The sequence below is a fragment of the Antedon bifida genome, chromosome 3, assembly GCF_963402885.1.
Source record: "Antedon bifida chromosome 3, ecAntBifi1.1, whole genome shotgun sequence".
Classification (NCBI taxonomy): Eukaryota; Metazoa; Echinodermata; class Crinoidea; order Comatulida; family Antedonidae; genus Antedon; species Antedon bifida.
The window spans coordinates 12,420,252-12,436,510 of NC_136228.1; the positions used below are offsets into that span (position 1 = coordinate 12,420,252).

A 16,259-nucleotide genomic window follows, 5' to 3' on the forward strand; every position below is an offset into this window, starting at 1 on the left:
AACGCTAATACTGTAAAGAATGTTGAAAGCAATAAATATGGACTTTACTCCTAGCTTTCTACGTTTAGATACTGTATGCTTTACACAGATTTCTTTCAAATATTAAAGGCTCTGATCCAAAATATGAAATATATTTAAACTTGTGGTGACAATTCAGCACTTAATTTAATGTCAACCTTCGGATCATTAGCTTGGTGTTCAAACCTGGAGACCATCATGTACTCTGAGCTGATGGTTTTCTTCTTTATAGGCTATGTACAGTCTCCCGTGTCCCATCTTCTTTCGAGAGCACTGCTATCGTAGTATCCCCTGCCCCTTCTTTTAAATAAAGTTTTTATTGCAGTCTCTCCTTCCTCTTCTTCTTTTAAAGGCTCCTTACATTTTACAATATCCCCAGCTCTGTCTTCTTTTGAAGGCTCCTACTGGGATTAAACAAAAGCTAATAAAATATAGTAAAAATGACAGCTAAATGGATAGATGCATGAAATCCTGAACAACTGATAATATATTCAATGTAAAATAGACACTTGGGTCACACAAACGGTGTTATTAATAGGTGATGGAAAACAACACAAACCAAGGACAACGTTGTGTATAATGTGTGTTAAATAATTAATAAAATTATGGTTTGTACTAGTACATGAAATTAGATGAAATTATTCTCGTTGTATACTTGGCATCTATTTCTAATGCAAACTACAATTTAATAATGTTGTTAAATGTTTAAGTACTGTAAGTGTATTACATCATTTTTACTAAATTAAAAATTGAAATGCATTTGTGATCTTGTTAAAATACTGAAATGCTTTATTTGTCCATTATGATAATAAAATAACAATAGAAATTCATATTAAAGATTGACAAATATTAGTACGATAAAAAATAGATAAAAATAAAATATAAAACAAAAATTCATATAACATTCATTATAGGATGTCAAAGATCTTGGTGTATAATATCTTTTTTAATATTGAGTATAAAATATGGTAGTTTAATCTGTAATAAATTCTAAATAAGCTGCTAGTATTATTTGGCTACTTAATGTACCAGAAAATTAGAAAAAGCAATGAGAGAAACTAAAATATTTGACCTGTGCTTAATGCCTGTTCACACAGTCAAGCAGTGAGTATTTTATGTCTATACTTTACAAGTAGACCCATTATGATTTCAAAATACTCTAGTTCAATTAAACGGTCAAATTAGATGTTCAAATTAGACGGTCAAATTGAGCCATTTAGAAAGATCCAAACAACCAATATATCAATAAAAGCCTTGACAGACACATACCATTGGTACAATCTAAAACAAAAATAATTTCATGGGTAAATTAATATTTAAACATGAAAAATGAAGATTAATTAAATCAGACTTTGAATATGTTATTTTGTAGTTTTAATAAAGTTAATCACTTTCGTAGAATGTTTTCACTTGTAAAATGACCAAAGAAATTGTTAATTTTAACCAAAACCATTGTCTGACAGACAAGTTAGGTATATTTTGCTTTAAATTACATTTTTTTCAGGGGAACTTTTCGATCCAATTTTTGGTCAAAGTGAATAACTATTATGTGAAAATAAATTTGTATTTGCAATGATTTTTTTATTAGTGGGACAATATACCTTTAAAAAATAATAAGATTTTAGAATTGTTACTGAATATCAAACGCAATTGGATTCTTACATTTACTGTACAGTATGATCTTAAAGAACAAAGATTGACTACTGTAATAATAACTGGCAATTTAGTAGTTAGGGGTAGTTTGACCTTTGACTGCTTCCTAATTAGCATATGAGGTCAAGTTGCTAGGGACTGACAGGTGATTTTTTAGTTACTGGTACTGTACATGGCTAATAAATGTTTAAAATTTATGACTGGCCTTTTGTTAGCTGTAGATCATTTTGTGAGAGGCATTCATTAATTAATATGCAGCATTGCTTTACATGTTATCGTACTAGCTCGTTCACAGTTTCAATCAAACTTCCTCTCATTTTAAGCATATTTTTCTTATTTGTTTGGTTACAATCATACTGTAAAATATTCAAGGTCTTTTTATCGAGGAATAAAAAAGAGTTGGGTGTGAAATGTGTGTGTTGGATAAATAAATAAAAGTAAAGCTGTCTACACTATCAAACTAGTGTGATGTGCCCAAACATGGTACATTGATATGCTTAAATATGGTAATGATATATAGTATGGGCACATCACATGTTTTTGTCCCATAAAGTTTGATAGTGTTGACAGAGCTTAAGGGATGGTAACGCTGAACTATTACCAACTGTGATTGTCATCATCATCATCATCCTCGTTTATTTGAGTCAGCATTCTCCCTCTTCCAAGGGGTTACTGACCGTCACTCATTCCAGGTTGCTACACCATCTCTCCACTTCTTCCTGTCTTGCGCCGCATCATGTTCTTCCAAACCAACTTTCCTACTTTCTTTCTTTACCATAGCAAGCAGAAAAATTGTATGGTTTCATGTGAGCTCCAGTATGCCTAACGGCTTACCTACACTATCAAACTTATGTGACAAAGAAATGTGATGTGCCCATATATGGACATGATGATGTCATATCACTACCATATTTGGGCACTTTTTTGTCAAACTAGTTTGATAGTGTAGACATAGCTTTAGAGCTATGCTGTTCAATGCATTTGAAAGCCGCTAGGGTACACACTCATGGTGCAAATAATGCCAACATTTTTAGCTTCATTTGTCTCAATAATAAAATAAATGAAAAACAAAAGAAGGAAGATTATAGTACCAACTTTAGTCATACAAATGTGAAAATGCACATTGCTGTATTCATGCTGATTAATATAACATAGTGGCAGCAGCTTTGTTGCACAGTTTTCTTAGTGATTGATGCAAAGTTGCCGAGAAAGATATCATTATGTTCCAGTTTGACAGTTATTTATGAAACTAATAATTGTCTTTGTTGATTCATTGATTCTATTTGTGATGCGATTCTACAACTATGTTTCATCAAGAGATGTTTACTATTTATTTATTCAACTTCATCTTTATCACTGCAGAGAACTAATATAATATAGAACGAAAGCAGTGAAAAGAAAGGGATGAACAAGTAATAAGCACCCTAAAATAATTATTATGTGACAAATGAAGAAAAACATAAAAATTCACAAAAATTGAAGTAACACTTTGTTAATAGTTTTACTATGTGTGCAGTATTTCAAATTTTATTGTTTTTTGTCAACACTATTATATCAAACTAGTTTGACAAAAAAAAGTGTGATGTGCCCAAATATAGTGGTGATATGTCCAAATATGGTAGTGATATGAAATCATGTCCATATATGGGCACATCACGTTTTTTTGTCACATAAAGTTTGATAGTGTAGACAGAGCTTTAGAATTGAATTACATTTGTTGTTTCTCTAAGTCCACGTTGAATATCGCCCATCTAAATGACAAAAAAATATCATTAGATTGAAAAATGGTTTTTTACTGTTATAATGATGAGAAAAAAACATTCTGTCATTTTGACTCAAACACAAACTATCAACTGAGCCAATAAAGTTAATGTAAATTATTTCATAAATCATTCATCATATTTTTAATACTTTATTTGAAAAACAATTTACATTTTTTATATTGAAAAATAGCAAAAACAAATCATACTATATTTAGTTATTTGGTTTTTTTTTGCAATATTCTAAATGTAATGTATTGTTTGTTAGTTTGTTTTGTACTGTATATATATTTGTTATTGTTAGATTTGTAAATATTTTATTTGAATGAACTTTTAAATGGAATGTTATATATTGCTTTACTTTTTACTGTATATTATAATGTAAATTTGGTGCAATTCAGATTACTTTATTCTGCAATGCCACTTAATATACTTTTAATAAACCTGAATTGAATTGAATTATAATATTTTTTATAGTTATTTAAGTGAGTTTAAAATTGAGAGCGCCACAAACGTGTCTGCAATCCTTTAATTCCAACACTTGATTGATGGCAAAATAGGCGTTAAATTTTATATTATCCATCTATTTAAAAAAAAAACATTTTTTGTTTCAAGAATGTATTTGAATAAAAGTTTTGTTTGGTTTTTTTTTTGTTGCTTAGATGAAGAGACAGGGAGACAAACAGAGGATTGGGATCCATCGTTTGCTGAGATCTGCCAACTATGTATGGCAAGAAAACAATTAGTCAAGGTAAACACTATTAAGATGCAAAAATAAATATATTTTGAATTGTCTGTCAGTCTAACCTGGAAAATGTGAATTACGCATCTACAAACCACTACTCTCTAACATGATACAATAGCACACTGGGAGATGATTCCTATTTTAAATGTTTTTATTGTATGGAACCAACAGGTTTACGTCCCATCCGAAGGACGAAGTCAATTTTAATATTTTTTTGAAATATAATAACCATTTGATAATCTGTAAACCAACCAAATGATTGCCCACACAATTTCAGGTTTTACTGTTTTTGGAAATAAAATAATTAAATAAATTGGAAAAAAAAAATTAAGTACAGAAAATAAAAAGTAGAACTAAACAAAAAAGTTGTTTTATTTAATTGAATTTATCAAATGTAGGCTTGCAGTGGGCTGAAGCGTACTTATGTAAACAGCATCTTAAGTATTCACTTCACATTCAACTTTATTATTTTAACTGGTAACCGTAGAGCAGATTACTGATGCTTTGATTACATCAACTTGTGTTTTGCACATTTAAGATTGGTTTTTCTATTTAACAGTACACCATCATTGTGTTTCACTGTTTGATTGTTTTTGTTGATAAATGAATCAATAGTAGTATAATACATAAAATATATGAAGTTAAAAATGTAAATAATTTGTAATTGTCTGATTACCAGTTTCAACGTGGTACTTATGTTTTAACAAATGTATATTTGTTTGTGTTTTTCTTCTCAGGAATCAATTGCAAGGCATGAACGCTATATTGATGAATACACTGGCGGTAATTTGGATACAAAAGGTATTGTATAAAATTCACTAAAGTTGTATTTTACTAGATAACGTGTCATTGTTTAGCCCTAAACATTATCTGAATCTTGTGTGATGTTTTAACTGAGCATGTCTGCTGATAGTGGTATATTGCCATTTAGACCACTGAACACATAAGATGATAGGTTGGCTTGCAATAAGTGGCTTTCCCAAGTTATTGCACACACAGGCTACTCAAGGTCAAGTCCTGCTGAATTTTATCTATCAGCTAACATACTTAAATTGCTTATTATATTTTGCTAAAATTATTTAATTTGATCGTACACTTTTTAGTCAAGGTTACAACTAAAATTGTTCCAAAATACACTACTTAGTAGTAAACTGCACATAATAACGTCCACTGTAGTAAGTCCAAAACACTGTGCACTAAATTTAAAGATGTATTGTCCCTTGAAACACAAAAAATGAAGGTGAAAATATTCTACATTTAAATTGGCCATATCAAAGTAATATTAAAGTTATTCACTTTAAGTCGAAAATTCGAGCCAAAAACAACATGTTTAGGTAATTAACAGGTAAATTAATTTGATTACATTTCGTCTGGAAAATTGTTGCTAGCAAAAGTAAACAAAGATTTCAAACCATGAGTATACATTATGCATGATGCTAATTTGGATTGTTTACAACTCCTCACGGTTGAGAGGGTGTTCTCACACAGATCGCGAGGAAATTTTATGATTATGTTTATAGAGTAGCCAAACAAGCACGTTGCATTATGAGATATGTTTTGATCGAAAACTTTGACTGGAAGTCAAAGTTATTTTTTGAACAAAAAAAACGTCTGTATTTCAGTTAAATGATTTTTTTTCGACTAATTTTTGGTGAAAGTTAATAACTATTATACTTCAAAATGACCCACTTTTTTTCGAAATCTTTTTTTTTGGAATTAGTCAAAGGGACAATACATCTTTAATGTCTTGTGCCCTTAGATTTTACATTAAAATAAGTTTGACCTTGAATGAGTGATTTCTAAATGTAATTTTAGATATTTACAAACATAAAGGCCATATGCCACTGGCGTTTTTCATTTCTAATGCATTCTATTACAGACTATACCTTGAGCATCTGTAGCATTACAATCTAATGAGTAAAGACTTGTCTAATCATCCAAAAATGCATTTTATTTGAAACACAAAATTGGGATGAATGATAATACATTACTGGGAGGGTTGACCTGTTACAGTTGAGTGGACTTTGACCTCTGGTGGTAATGAAAACGTTGTCTGCTTGATTGTGTGCATTGTTCCAGTCACAGACAATGATATGTACATAAAACAAGCAAATTAGCATAATTATATTTTAATTATTCAGCAACAACTGGCTGTGATAATATAGTATATCGCCGTTTTTATGGCCCTCTAGCAGCTGTGTATTTACAGTATAACCAAATTGTTTCGTGGAATCTGCTAATTAGTTTATTTAAATTTTTTTTTTCGATTCATTATACAAATTTTCATTGTTACATGTTTTTTTTTGGCATCATTTTCTATGCCTTCGTTGACTCAACGTTTACCACACCAGAATTTCAATATTCACAAACTTCAGTAAAGAAACTGAATATTAATTATTAACTATTTTAAATGCACCAACTATCTCACTAAATAAATAAGAATGGAAATATGTATTATAATATAAATAAAATAAAAACATGGTTAAACTAACATACAAAATCAATGCTGTATATGTTTGAAAATTATTTTAAATTTTTTGATAACATTTACACGAGAGATTTAAAGAAATTTATTTAATTTAAATTATTTTATTGTAGTCGACATGATAAATATCTATTCTAATCTGAGCATATTATCAATAGTTATATTACGTACAGCTGTAATATTTACTTTTTAATAGTAATGATAGAGGTTTAAACCATATGCATACCATCTGCTCGTTGTTTTTGGATTTAAAGCAGTTTATCTACCTTTGAATAACATATGAGTAGCCTACCAGAATTCAATTCTTAATCTTACTGAAGAAAATATATCACACAGACCTTTATGTTATATAGTTGTAGGTGTCCAGTGGTCAGAAAGGCTATTATTATTATTATTATTCATTCTTTATACTGGGTAGCGTCTTCAGACTGTTCTCCCAGTGGGCCCAGCGTATAGATAGTACTATGATGAGTTTGTGACTGTGTGTGAACTAGTACAGCGGGGTAACCCCCTACTCATCTCGAAAGATGTACTAGGTGCTTTAAAGTGCACATGAACCAGATGTGTACACTGGACTTACGGCTTATCCGAGAAGATTTGTTTTACCACCAGCACCTTGAGCGAGTGAGCCTCGAACCCTTGCCGATGTTATGACTACGTATTGCGGTTCCACTCTCTTAACGGCTCAGCCACTCACTCAGGCTGTAGAACTTAATGTCTTTACACACTTGCTTATTAGTCCTGTGGGCAATAATGATAATAATAATAGTAATAATGGTTTGTTTGTATTATTGCATAAATATAAATGTTTCTAACGCCAATGAAATATCTTTTCATAAGTTATTATAGTGATGGTCATTAAAAATTGACCCCTAAGATCAATAAAAAAATCCTTTAAATAATTGATTTAATGTTCGATGACGCAGAGAAACCATTTTCACCGCTTCAGCATTTTGAAGCTCCTTGATGAGACCTCACAGAAACAGATTCATAGGAGAACTATTTATCTATTTTTAACCATATACCAATAATTTTATATTTTCGTAGGAGATTATACTGATGGCCAACCATTGGACCTAAGTCGAGCCGGTATTGTTGAGGATGAACGCAGTACAGACAGTCCACTATCCTTAGCAACACCACAAAAAAATCGGTCATCTCTCAAGGTGCCTTTCATTAAAGTCAAGTAAGTTTCTTCATACCTGTTTACCTACCTGCATTTTTAAAAAAAACAAAGAATGTTAAAGATCAGGAAATTAAGCAAGTGCGTGAAAAAAAACATTTTGCTTTGGGGTATGAATTCCTTGTACAGGTCAAAATTTGACCAATATCATCAACTCATAGCAAAGCAGTATCAACAATTCACGCAGTAAAATAACAATAATTTGTTAATTTGGATGTTGATCACAAAAATAATTTAGGAAAGTGCATTTATTTAACCACATAAGCAATTTTTTTTTCAACAAGGCTGCACAATAAAATTCTAAAGCTCTGACTACACTATAAAATGTGATGTGCCCATATCACTACCATATTTGGGCATATAACTACCATATTTGGGCACATCACACTGTTTTTTGATAGTGTAGACAGAGCTTAAAACTGTTACTATGCATCTAGAACATAAATTCAATCATTTTGTGAAACTATTTAAGTTTGCTGAGCACAGACACGAATAACATAAAACAGTAAAGCTACACTTAATTTAACATGGCATTCCCTCTGTTTAAAGGAAAAAGAGTAGTGATAACATGAAGAATTTGAAATGAAATTTGACAGAATTTTAAGAGCATTAAAAGATAACATATTGATTTTACTGCTGATCTTAATGGAAGGCAATCAATATTACAATGTAAAAGATAATACAGAAATAATAATTAATAATAAAATCATTACGAAAAAACAACAATTTAAAAATTGGCCATTTAATTTCAAATTTGCTTTTCTGTTTTAAATATTTGTCGTCATCAGAAAAGTAGCAGCAAATGTTGTGGCTGTCTAACAAATGTACATGTATATTACTGCCATTATCCCATGTGTAAATGAATGCTTGAAATATCATATTAATATTCCTAACACCTCAATTTTCAACAAGTAATGGTTTTGCCCAAGAACAGCTCACATAAACCTTCTTATTATGTGAAATATTGATATTCAAATGTGTTTGTGATTTGGGAATAGTTGAAATTATTATTCAAAAAACTTGAGAGATTCAGTTTGAAATAATAGGAATTATATATTGTATGTATTTGATAATTTATCAGAAATAATTTTTGTTTTTTATGACATGAGTGATACTCAGTTGCATAACTTGTAGCGTTATGTTGAGAGATTGAGTTTGAATTAATAAAAATTATATTGTAGAATCATTGTTTCTTTCTCTCTAATAGGAATATTTTAATCTGTTTTGTTTATATGATTTATATACAAACCTAAATTATCGAAACTGAGAACGGTTTTTATAGTTATGATTTATATATACAGTGTCATGCAACAAAAATCATTTACGTCTAACATAATTTGTTAAATTTTTTTTACAGGAATAAAAACAAGCTTGCTCGTCATGGGAAGACCGGTACTTACTCTAATTACACACAGGCCGATCTCAAACTTGCTTTAATTGATGTCCGCAGCGGTAAAATTGGAACACGGCGCGCATCTGTGCTTTATGGAATTCCACGATCCACCATTCGTAACCACCTAAATCGCAATTCATTTCTTAATGAGGACGAGTCCACAGGGACAGCTAACAATCGTTCGTATAAGAAAATCAGTCCTAAAGTTGAACAGACCACAAAAGACACTGATAAAGCTAAACATACAAAAGACACAAATACATATGGAAGCGTTTGTTTTGCTAAAGAGGGCGAAGATGTCATTTCTCGCCTTAGAAAGCATCTGGAGGAAGTCGAGAAGTGTAAAACCCGAATTGACGGTAAGCAAACAGTTGGCCGACTACTTCTACAAGAAATGCTTTCGGGTCAAGGTATCAAAGCAAAAGATTCAGATGAGAATAATAAAATCAGTCATGAGTCTAGCCTCTCAAAAAGTGTCTTTGAGTATCTCATCGAAAAACATCTGGAAAATGTTAATGAGATTGATCAGGGTGAAAATCGGGAAAATATCGAATCGCAAAAGACAAAATCGGGGCAAGTAGATCCTAACATAAAAGTGCCTGATTTCAGACCTGTGAATGGTGGTTCAGACAAAGATAAACCATTTGTCATTGAAGAAACGAGAAATAATGCTGCTGTTATAAACGAATGGTTTAAGCGTTCTGCTTCACCGTTAATGGACATGACGTCTCAAGAACAGGATTCGGTCACTAGTAACACAAGCGGTAGGTCTGATGAATTTTGCGGGCAAAGTAAACGGCCTAAGCGAGGGCGCTATCGTTGTTACGATCGAGAAAGTCTTATGCAAGCCGTTAATGCAGTACAGCGTGGCGAGATGACCGTAACAAGAGCTGGAAATGTTTTTGGTGTACCACATTCCACTTTGGAGTACAAAGTCAAAGAGCGCCATTTAAAACGCAATGCAAAACGTGCAGCTGAGGAAAAACCACAAACAAGCAGCACTCACTCCGACCACTCAGACTCGAACCAAAGTCCGCAAGCACCTGAGGTATTTAAACCGCAAAGGTTAGGTCCATCCGCCATGATGTATCCAATTGGTAATACAATCATGCCCTCTTACGATAGTTTTGCCAGTCGTTTACGTGCAATTAGTGAACGCCAACTTTGGCATAGTATGTTTCCTTACTCAATTGATCCCGAAGCACTCCGCCATTTATCGGAATCGGCTAGTCACTACTACAGATCGCATCCCCTTTACGCGGGACAGTATCTCGAGGAAGAGTATTACTTGCTAAACGAAAGGCAGTCAACATCACTTGGATTACAACAGCCACCGAGGGAATCTTTGGTCGGTGAATCTCCACCTGAGCGGGATTCTGCACTTCCAGGGTATAGCCAATCGCCACCAGTCAAGCAGCAAGAAGTGAAACGCGAAAAGAGTTCCAATATCAACAACATCATTGAGAAACTTCTAGAAGCTCAAATATATCAGCAAGTTCAGAATATACAGGATTCACCAGAGAGCAAAGAAGAAGCATCGCAGGAACCTGCCACTGCTGCTGCTGCTGATGAGGAGGAAGAAGAACCTACTGCTAAAGATCTTTCAAAGTCCACGCGGAAACGACCAACAGAAGAGGAAGAAGAGGAATCAATACCCACCAAGAAAAGTTGCCATGATGATGCGGAGAATTCGCAGAAAATCACCGAAAACATAGGTGCAATACAAGTATGATCTGAGAACAAAGGTGGTCTCTCTCAAATTAAATTTGTTAGACTGGACATTTATGGAAGATTTTGACAATTTAATTTATCTGCTTTTAATTGAAATGAAAAATATGGTTATTAGATCAAGTTCGTATAAACCCTATTTTATGCATCAAATACAATTTCCCACTATAAACCAAGTGTAACAAGTATTAACATCACTAACACATATACTTTGTATTAACTTTAACAACGTGCTGCATTTGAAACAACCAGTGGTTTAACGGCTATGAGCGCTCACTGGCTAGGGCCCCGGAGCTTATGGGGGCCCCTGAGGAAAATACAGGCATTAAATATGTCGAAAAGGGCTAAAAACGTCACTTGGGGTTCCTAAACAAGGGACCTCAGACCTCTGCATTACGCCACTGAAAACAATTGTACTTGTGAATTGAGTGAGGGAAGTCATAGTGGTATTTGATAAGTTCTTTGTAGAGAAAATTTAATTGGAGAGAGAGAGATTTTGTATTTTGTTTGCTTATTGATAAGAATATTTCATGCTAATACCAGTGTATTTATTTGTACATCGTTTACACCATGTCTTTCAGTCATTTGTTTTTGCTCTTTTCGTTTTTATTTTATTTTCAAAACTTGGATTCATGAAACATGGATACACAAGAATTTTTATAAACAAACTAAATTTACCATGAATTGGTTTTAAAATGAATTCATTTCATTATTCCATTGCTTTCAAATGTTCTCTACATAATATTTTGTAATGTATTTATAAGCAAGCGATAGTTTGTAACATTGTGTACTATAGGAGCTGCTTCAACTCAAATATGGTGCTAGCATAAAACGACAACAGCTCCCTCATCATTTAACCCGTTTATTCTATCTGAAGCAACTTGTCCATTTTTGTAGCCTTTTGTATGGTTTGAGCATTTTTTTTTTTTTTTAATGCAGTTTCTTCAGAGGAGAATTGTCGAAGTCCATCTACGAGGTGTGAAACACATTCTTTGTTGAAGACTATACTGTAGTAGTTAAGTGGTACCATATTTTTTTGTGTAACAAGGTAGAGTTAACACCCTATCTTAGAATGGAATAGTCTGGTATTGTCATTATTTTTGAAAATATTTATTCCACAATTAGATAATGTGTAAAATACACCTTTGATATTTATATTGTTTACATTTCACTGGTACTTTTGTCCTGGAAGTAAATTGCAAAAGATAATCAACAAGATAATTTATAAAAACAATCTGTAATAAAATTATTAACACGTTTTGTTGACCTTGTTACAAGAGTAACATTCTCACTTCAACATTAAAATGACTTGCAATCTACAAAGTGCTTGTAATGGTATAGAGCTAGTGATTTATAATCATTGACTATTTTATTAAATTGTGTACTGTATATGTATTATACGAGAGAACTGTGTTGTACGCAGATACAAATTGTTTTATTTATTGACGGTTGCATGGTCATTCAGAAAAAGAAACACTATTTGTATAACTTGTGATTTTTGTAGGTAAAAATGAGATAAACTATGTTTTTATTTCTTATGTTAAAAAAAAGTATAAAATGTATATAATTTGGTTCTGTATTTTGCCTCTTTGCAATAGTGGGCATTGGTTATAATATTGTTAGCAAGAGATAGATGTGCATGTATAATAAAACTTTCTAAATTGTAATCACTGTAGGTGTTGTTTTAGGCAGAATGAGTGGGTAGGGAGGAAACCAGGAGAGGGATGAGGGGATGATGGAAGTCTTTTAGAGTTACTGTTTGTTGACCATCATGTTTTCTACGTAAATTAAGCATTTATATACTCAAGGATTGCTTGTCTTTTACAACAGCTTAAAAAACCACCGAAAAAATGGTCCATAAAATATAAATACAGAAATTATTTGTACGAGGAAATGTACAATAATTTCTTTTCTAAGATGATTTATTTAAGAAATTTAATAACTATTCCATTAAAATCTATTTTTTGGCCTTGACATTTAAACAAAAAAATTAACATACAAAGTGTTTATAATGTTGATTGTGAATAAATATATTTGATTCGTGAGGGGTGAAAAGTACTGAGGTTGGTTAGTACTGAGGTTGGTTGAGGCCACCATGGTTGAGGCCACACCTACCATGCTTGAGGCTACACCTACAATGGTTTAGGCCACACTTACCATGGTTTAGGCCACACCCACTATAGTTGGGCCATACCCACCATGCTTGAAACCACACATACCATGCTTGAGGCCACACCTACCATGGTTTAGGCCACACTCACCATGGTTTAGGCCAAACCCACTATAGTTGGGCCATACCCACCATGCTTGAGGCCACACCTACCATGCTTGAGGCCACACCTACCATGGTTTAGGCCACACTCACCATGGTTTAGGCCACACCCACTATAGTTGGGCCATACCCACCATGTTTGGGGCCACACCTACCATGGTTGGAGCCACACCCACTATAGTTAAAGTTTATATACTAAGATTTGTAATAACTTAATAAAAAGAGTACACAAGTTTTCAAATTAACAACACTGTATAATCTTTCCATGTTCTCAAAAAATGAGTGGGAAAAAAGAAGCTATGCTAATATATTTATTTTGTATGTTGAGGTAAAAATTAAATGTGTGGTCATAAAGCATATGAATGTATCAACACAGTTTTTATATTGAATCTGTTTTTTTAAGTATTTAATAGAAATGAATTTGATAAAGCTTTAGGATAATGTTAAATGAGACAGTTGTTTTGTGTGTAAAAGATTTTAATCTTTTTTTCCAAAATCCAATCTTGCCTTTTTTGTTTTATAATATTTAGCACACCTTAAGTTGATCACCATTTTTAGTTAGTTGTGAATGTGACAAACATTTTGCACAATTTTTAATTATATTAATTATTATTTACTATTTTTATTAATTGGTAAATAAAATTTACACCTTAAATTTAATTGAAAATGAAATTAATATTTAATGAATATTTATTTAATATTCAAACATGGTTAGCCCATCATTAAGGTCAAGTCAGATCATATTTGTATATTTATGTATTGTTTATTGATACAAATTTGTAATCCCTCATTAGTTTATTATTTAATTATTTTATTTCTGGTATCTTTATACAGTAAAACCCATCTTGGGAAACCACTAATCAAAGGACACTCTTATTAAAGAGATGCTTTGTTTGGTCCTAAAGATGTCCCCTTAATAGAGGTTCTACTGTGATTGTATAACATTTTATATTATTGTTACCAACAGTGCTTATTAGTATTATATACTTCTACTTGTACATGTATTTGTCTCCATTACCTTTGTGTGCTTAATTCAACTTTTATGAATGTGAACAACCAAATCTACTCCATTAGAATACTAAATTAATTTAATTAGTTTTCTTTACAATAAGTATTGTTATTTAAGAAAAATCCCATGTCAAGTTCAGCCAAGCTTGTGCAATTTACATACTTTTAAAACCCCTTATTTTTCGCATCCCCATTAATCGCAACCCCTTATTTTTCGCATCCCCATCAATCGCAACTCCTTATTTTTCACAACCCCTTTAATCGCAACACCTTATTTTTTGCTTCCCCATTAATCGCAACCCCTTATTTTTTGCATCCCCATCAATTGCAACAGATTATTTGTTGCATCCCCATCAATCGCAACCCCTTATTTTTTGCATCCCCATCAATTGCAACAGATTATTTGTTGCATCCCCATCAATCGCAACCCCTTATTTTTTGCATCCCCATCAATTGCAACAGATTATTTGTTGCATCCCCATTAATCGCAACCCCTTATTTTTCGCATCCCCATCAATCGCAACTCCTTATTTTTCACAACCCCTTTAATCGCAACACCTTATTTTTTGCTTCCCCATTAATCGCAACCCCTTATTTTTTGCATCCCCATCAATTGCAACAGATTATTTGTTGCATCCCCATCAATCGCAACCCCTTATTTTTCCCAAATTTGATGTAGTTATTAGCACACAGCCCTGCTTATGTATCTCATGGTGCAACACAAAGATGTCTGTGCAACCCAAATATGTATATATATATATATGTATTCTGTAACAGGCGAACAATAAGGGGTTTACAGTTTTAATTTTATCTTCGTGCAATTATGTTGTTATTACTAAAATTCTTTTTGTTAAACAACCAAAACCATTTAAATGTTAATTAAATCACATTAAAATGTTGATAACATTTATATAGCCTCTGTACCCACACGTTCACATTTTGCTTATTTATAAACAATCATATTTTTTTAGATTGCAACGATTTATGCAAATCTATACTGTATTAATATCTGTCCAGTTCTCACATAATTGCTATTTAATTGATTAAATAATTATTTGTAAATCTTGTGTTCAAACAATGATGAAACATTTTTAGTTATAACGTAATTGTTTAGAATTCTGTTGATAATGTGAAACTATTATTGTTATAAATGTTTGTATGCTTATGTTTCTGTAAAACATTAACTGTAATCATGTGTGAATTCTCGTAAAAAAATCTATTTGATTGTTAGCTAAATGCTAATGACTGTGGCAAACCGCACTATAATCAATTTTACTCATTGCCTGATGATTCCTCTACTGTATTTTTATCATGGAGTTAAGGAGACTTAAATTATGTAAATGAACTATCTGTTAGGGAGGTATAAATAGTAAATACTGTATTTTAGTCACAATGCTAGGGAGCTATAAATGAATGTGATATATTTCAGTTACAAAAAAGTCAAATGTAATGAGTTTGAAATAAGCACTGCTCATAAAATTAAAATACCTAGAACATCCTATAACAACGTGTAGTAAAACAGCGATACATTTTGTCAATATTGTTGAATTTATTTAATGTATATTGCTATTGCTATAAATGATTGGTCATGTATTATGAACAATGCCTTAGTTAGTATAAACTCAGCTTTTCATATGATGAGACGCATACTTGTAGATTAGTGTTCTAAGTAGTATTTCTTAACTTCATTATCTTTTTTTTGTTTGTGACGTTCGTTTGTAAGGTTCGTAGGCAGTTGATAAGTAATGCATTTATTTGCTTTTACTGTATGTGGGTATTTATTAAAAGCACAAAGCTACTCAAAAATATTCTTGAGACTGCTGTTTTCTTTTTTTTTAAATGGCTACAATTTGATTACAACATTCAATTTTTTTACCAATAGTATTGCTATATATACACCTATATATTGCACAATGATGCAAATTTGACTTTTTAGAGCTAATATGCGTAGACAACATTATGTGATTCTGCGTATGATATAGTAACCAGTAACCAAGATGTTTAAAACGCAATA

At 32.0% G+C, this 16,259-nt stretch overlaps 1 protein-coding gene and 1 long non-coding RNA gene across 2 annotated transcripts in view; one reads left to right on the top strand and one right to left on the bottom strand.

The window, feature by feature from the left end:
* LOC144837582 (ligand-dependent nuclear receptor corepressor-like protein) overlaps positions 1 to 14,560 on the top strand; it is a 31,960-nt gene extending 17,400 nt beyond the window's left edge. Inside the window, exons 3-6 of the mRNA XM_078692768.1 lie at positions 4,094 to 4,182; positions 4,914 to 4,977; positions 7,709 to 7,847; positions 9,202 to 14,560. Coding sequence (XP_078548894.1) covers positions 4,094 to 4,182; positions 4,914 to 4,977; positions 7,709 to 7,847; positions 9,202 to 10,969 — 2,060 coding nt within the window. The 3' untranslated portion in view covers positions 10,970 to 14,560. The remainder of the gene's footprint in view (positions 1 to 4,093; positions 4,183 to 4,913; positions 4,978 to 7,708; positions 7,848 to 9,201) is intronic.
* LOC144837590 (uncharacterized) lies at positions 14,443 to 14,621 on the bottom strand. The gene is made up of 2 exons (XR_013611530.1): positions 14,578 to 14,621; positions 14,443 to 14,483 (listed from the first exon to the last, which is right to left on the bottom strand). It is a non-coding gene; the product is annotated as an uncharacterized LOC144837590 (long non-coding RNA).
* Between the last annotated feature and the right edge of the window lie 1,638 nt (positions 14,622 to 16,259).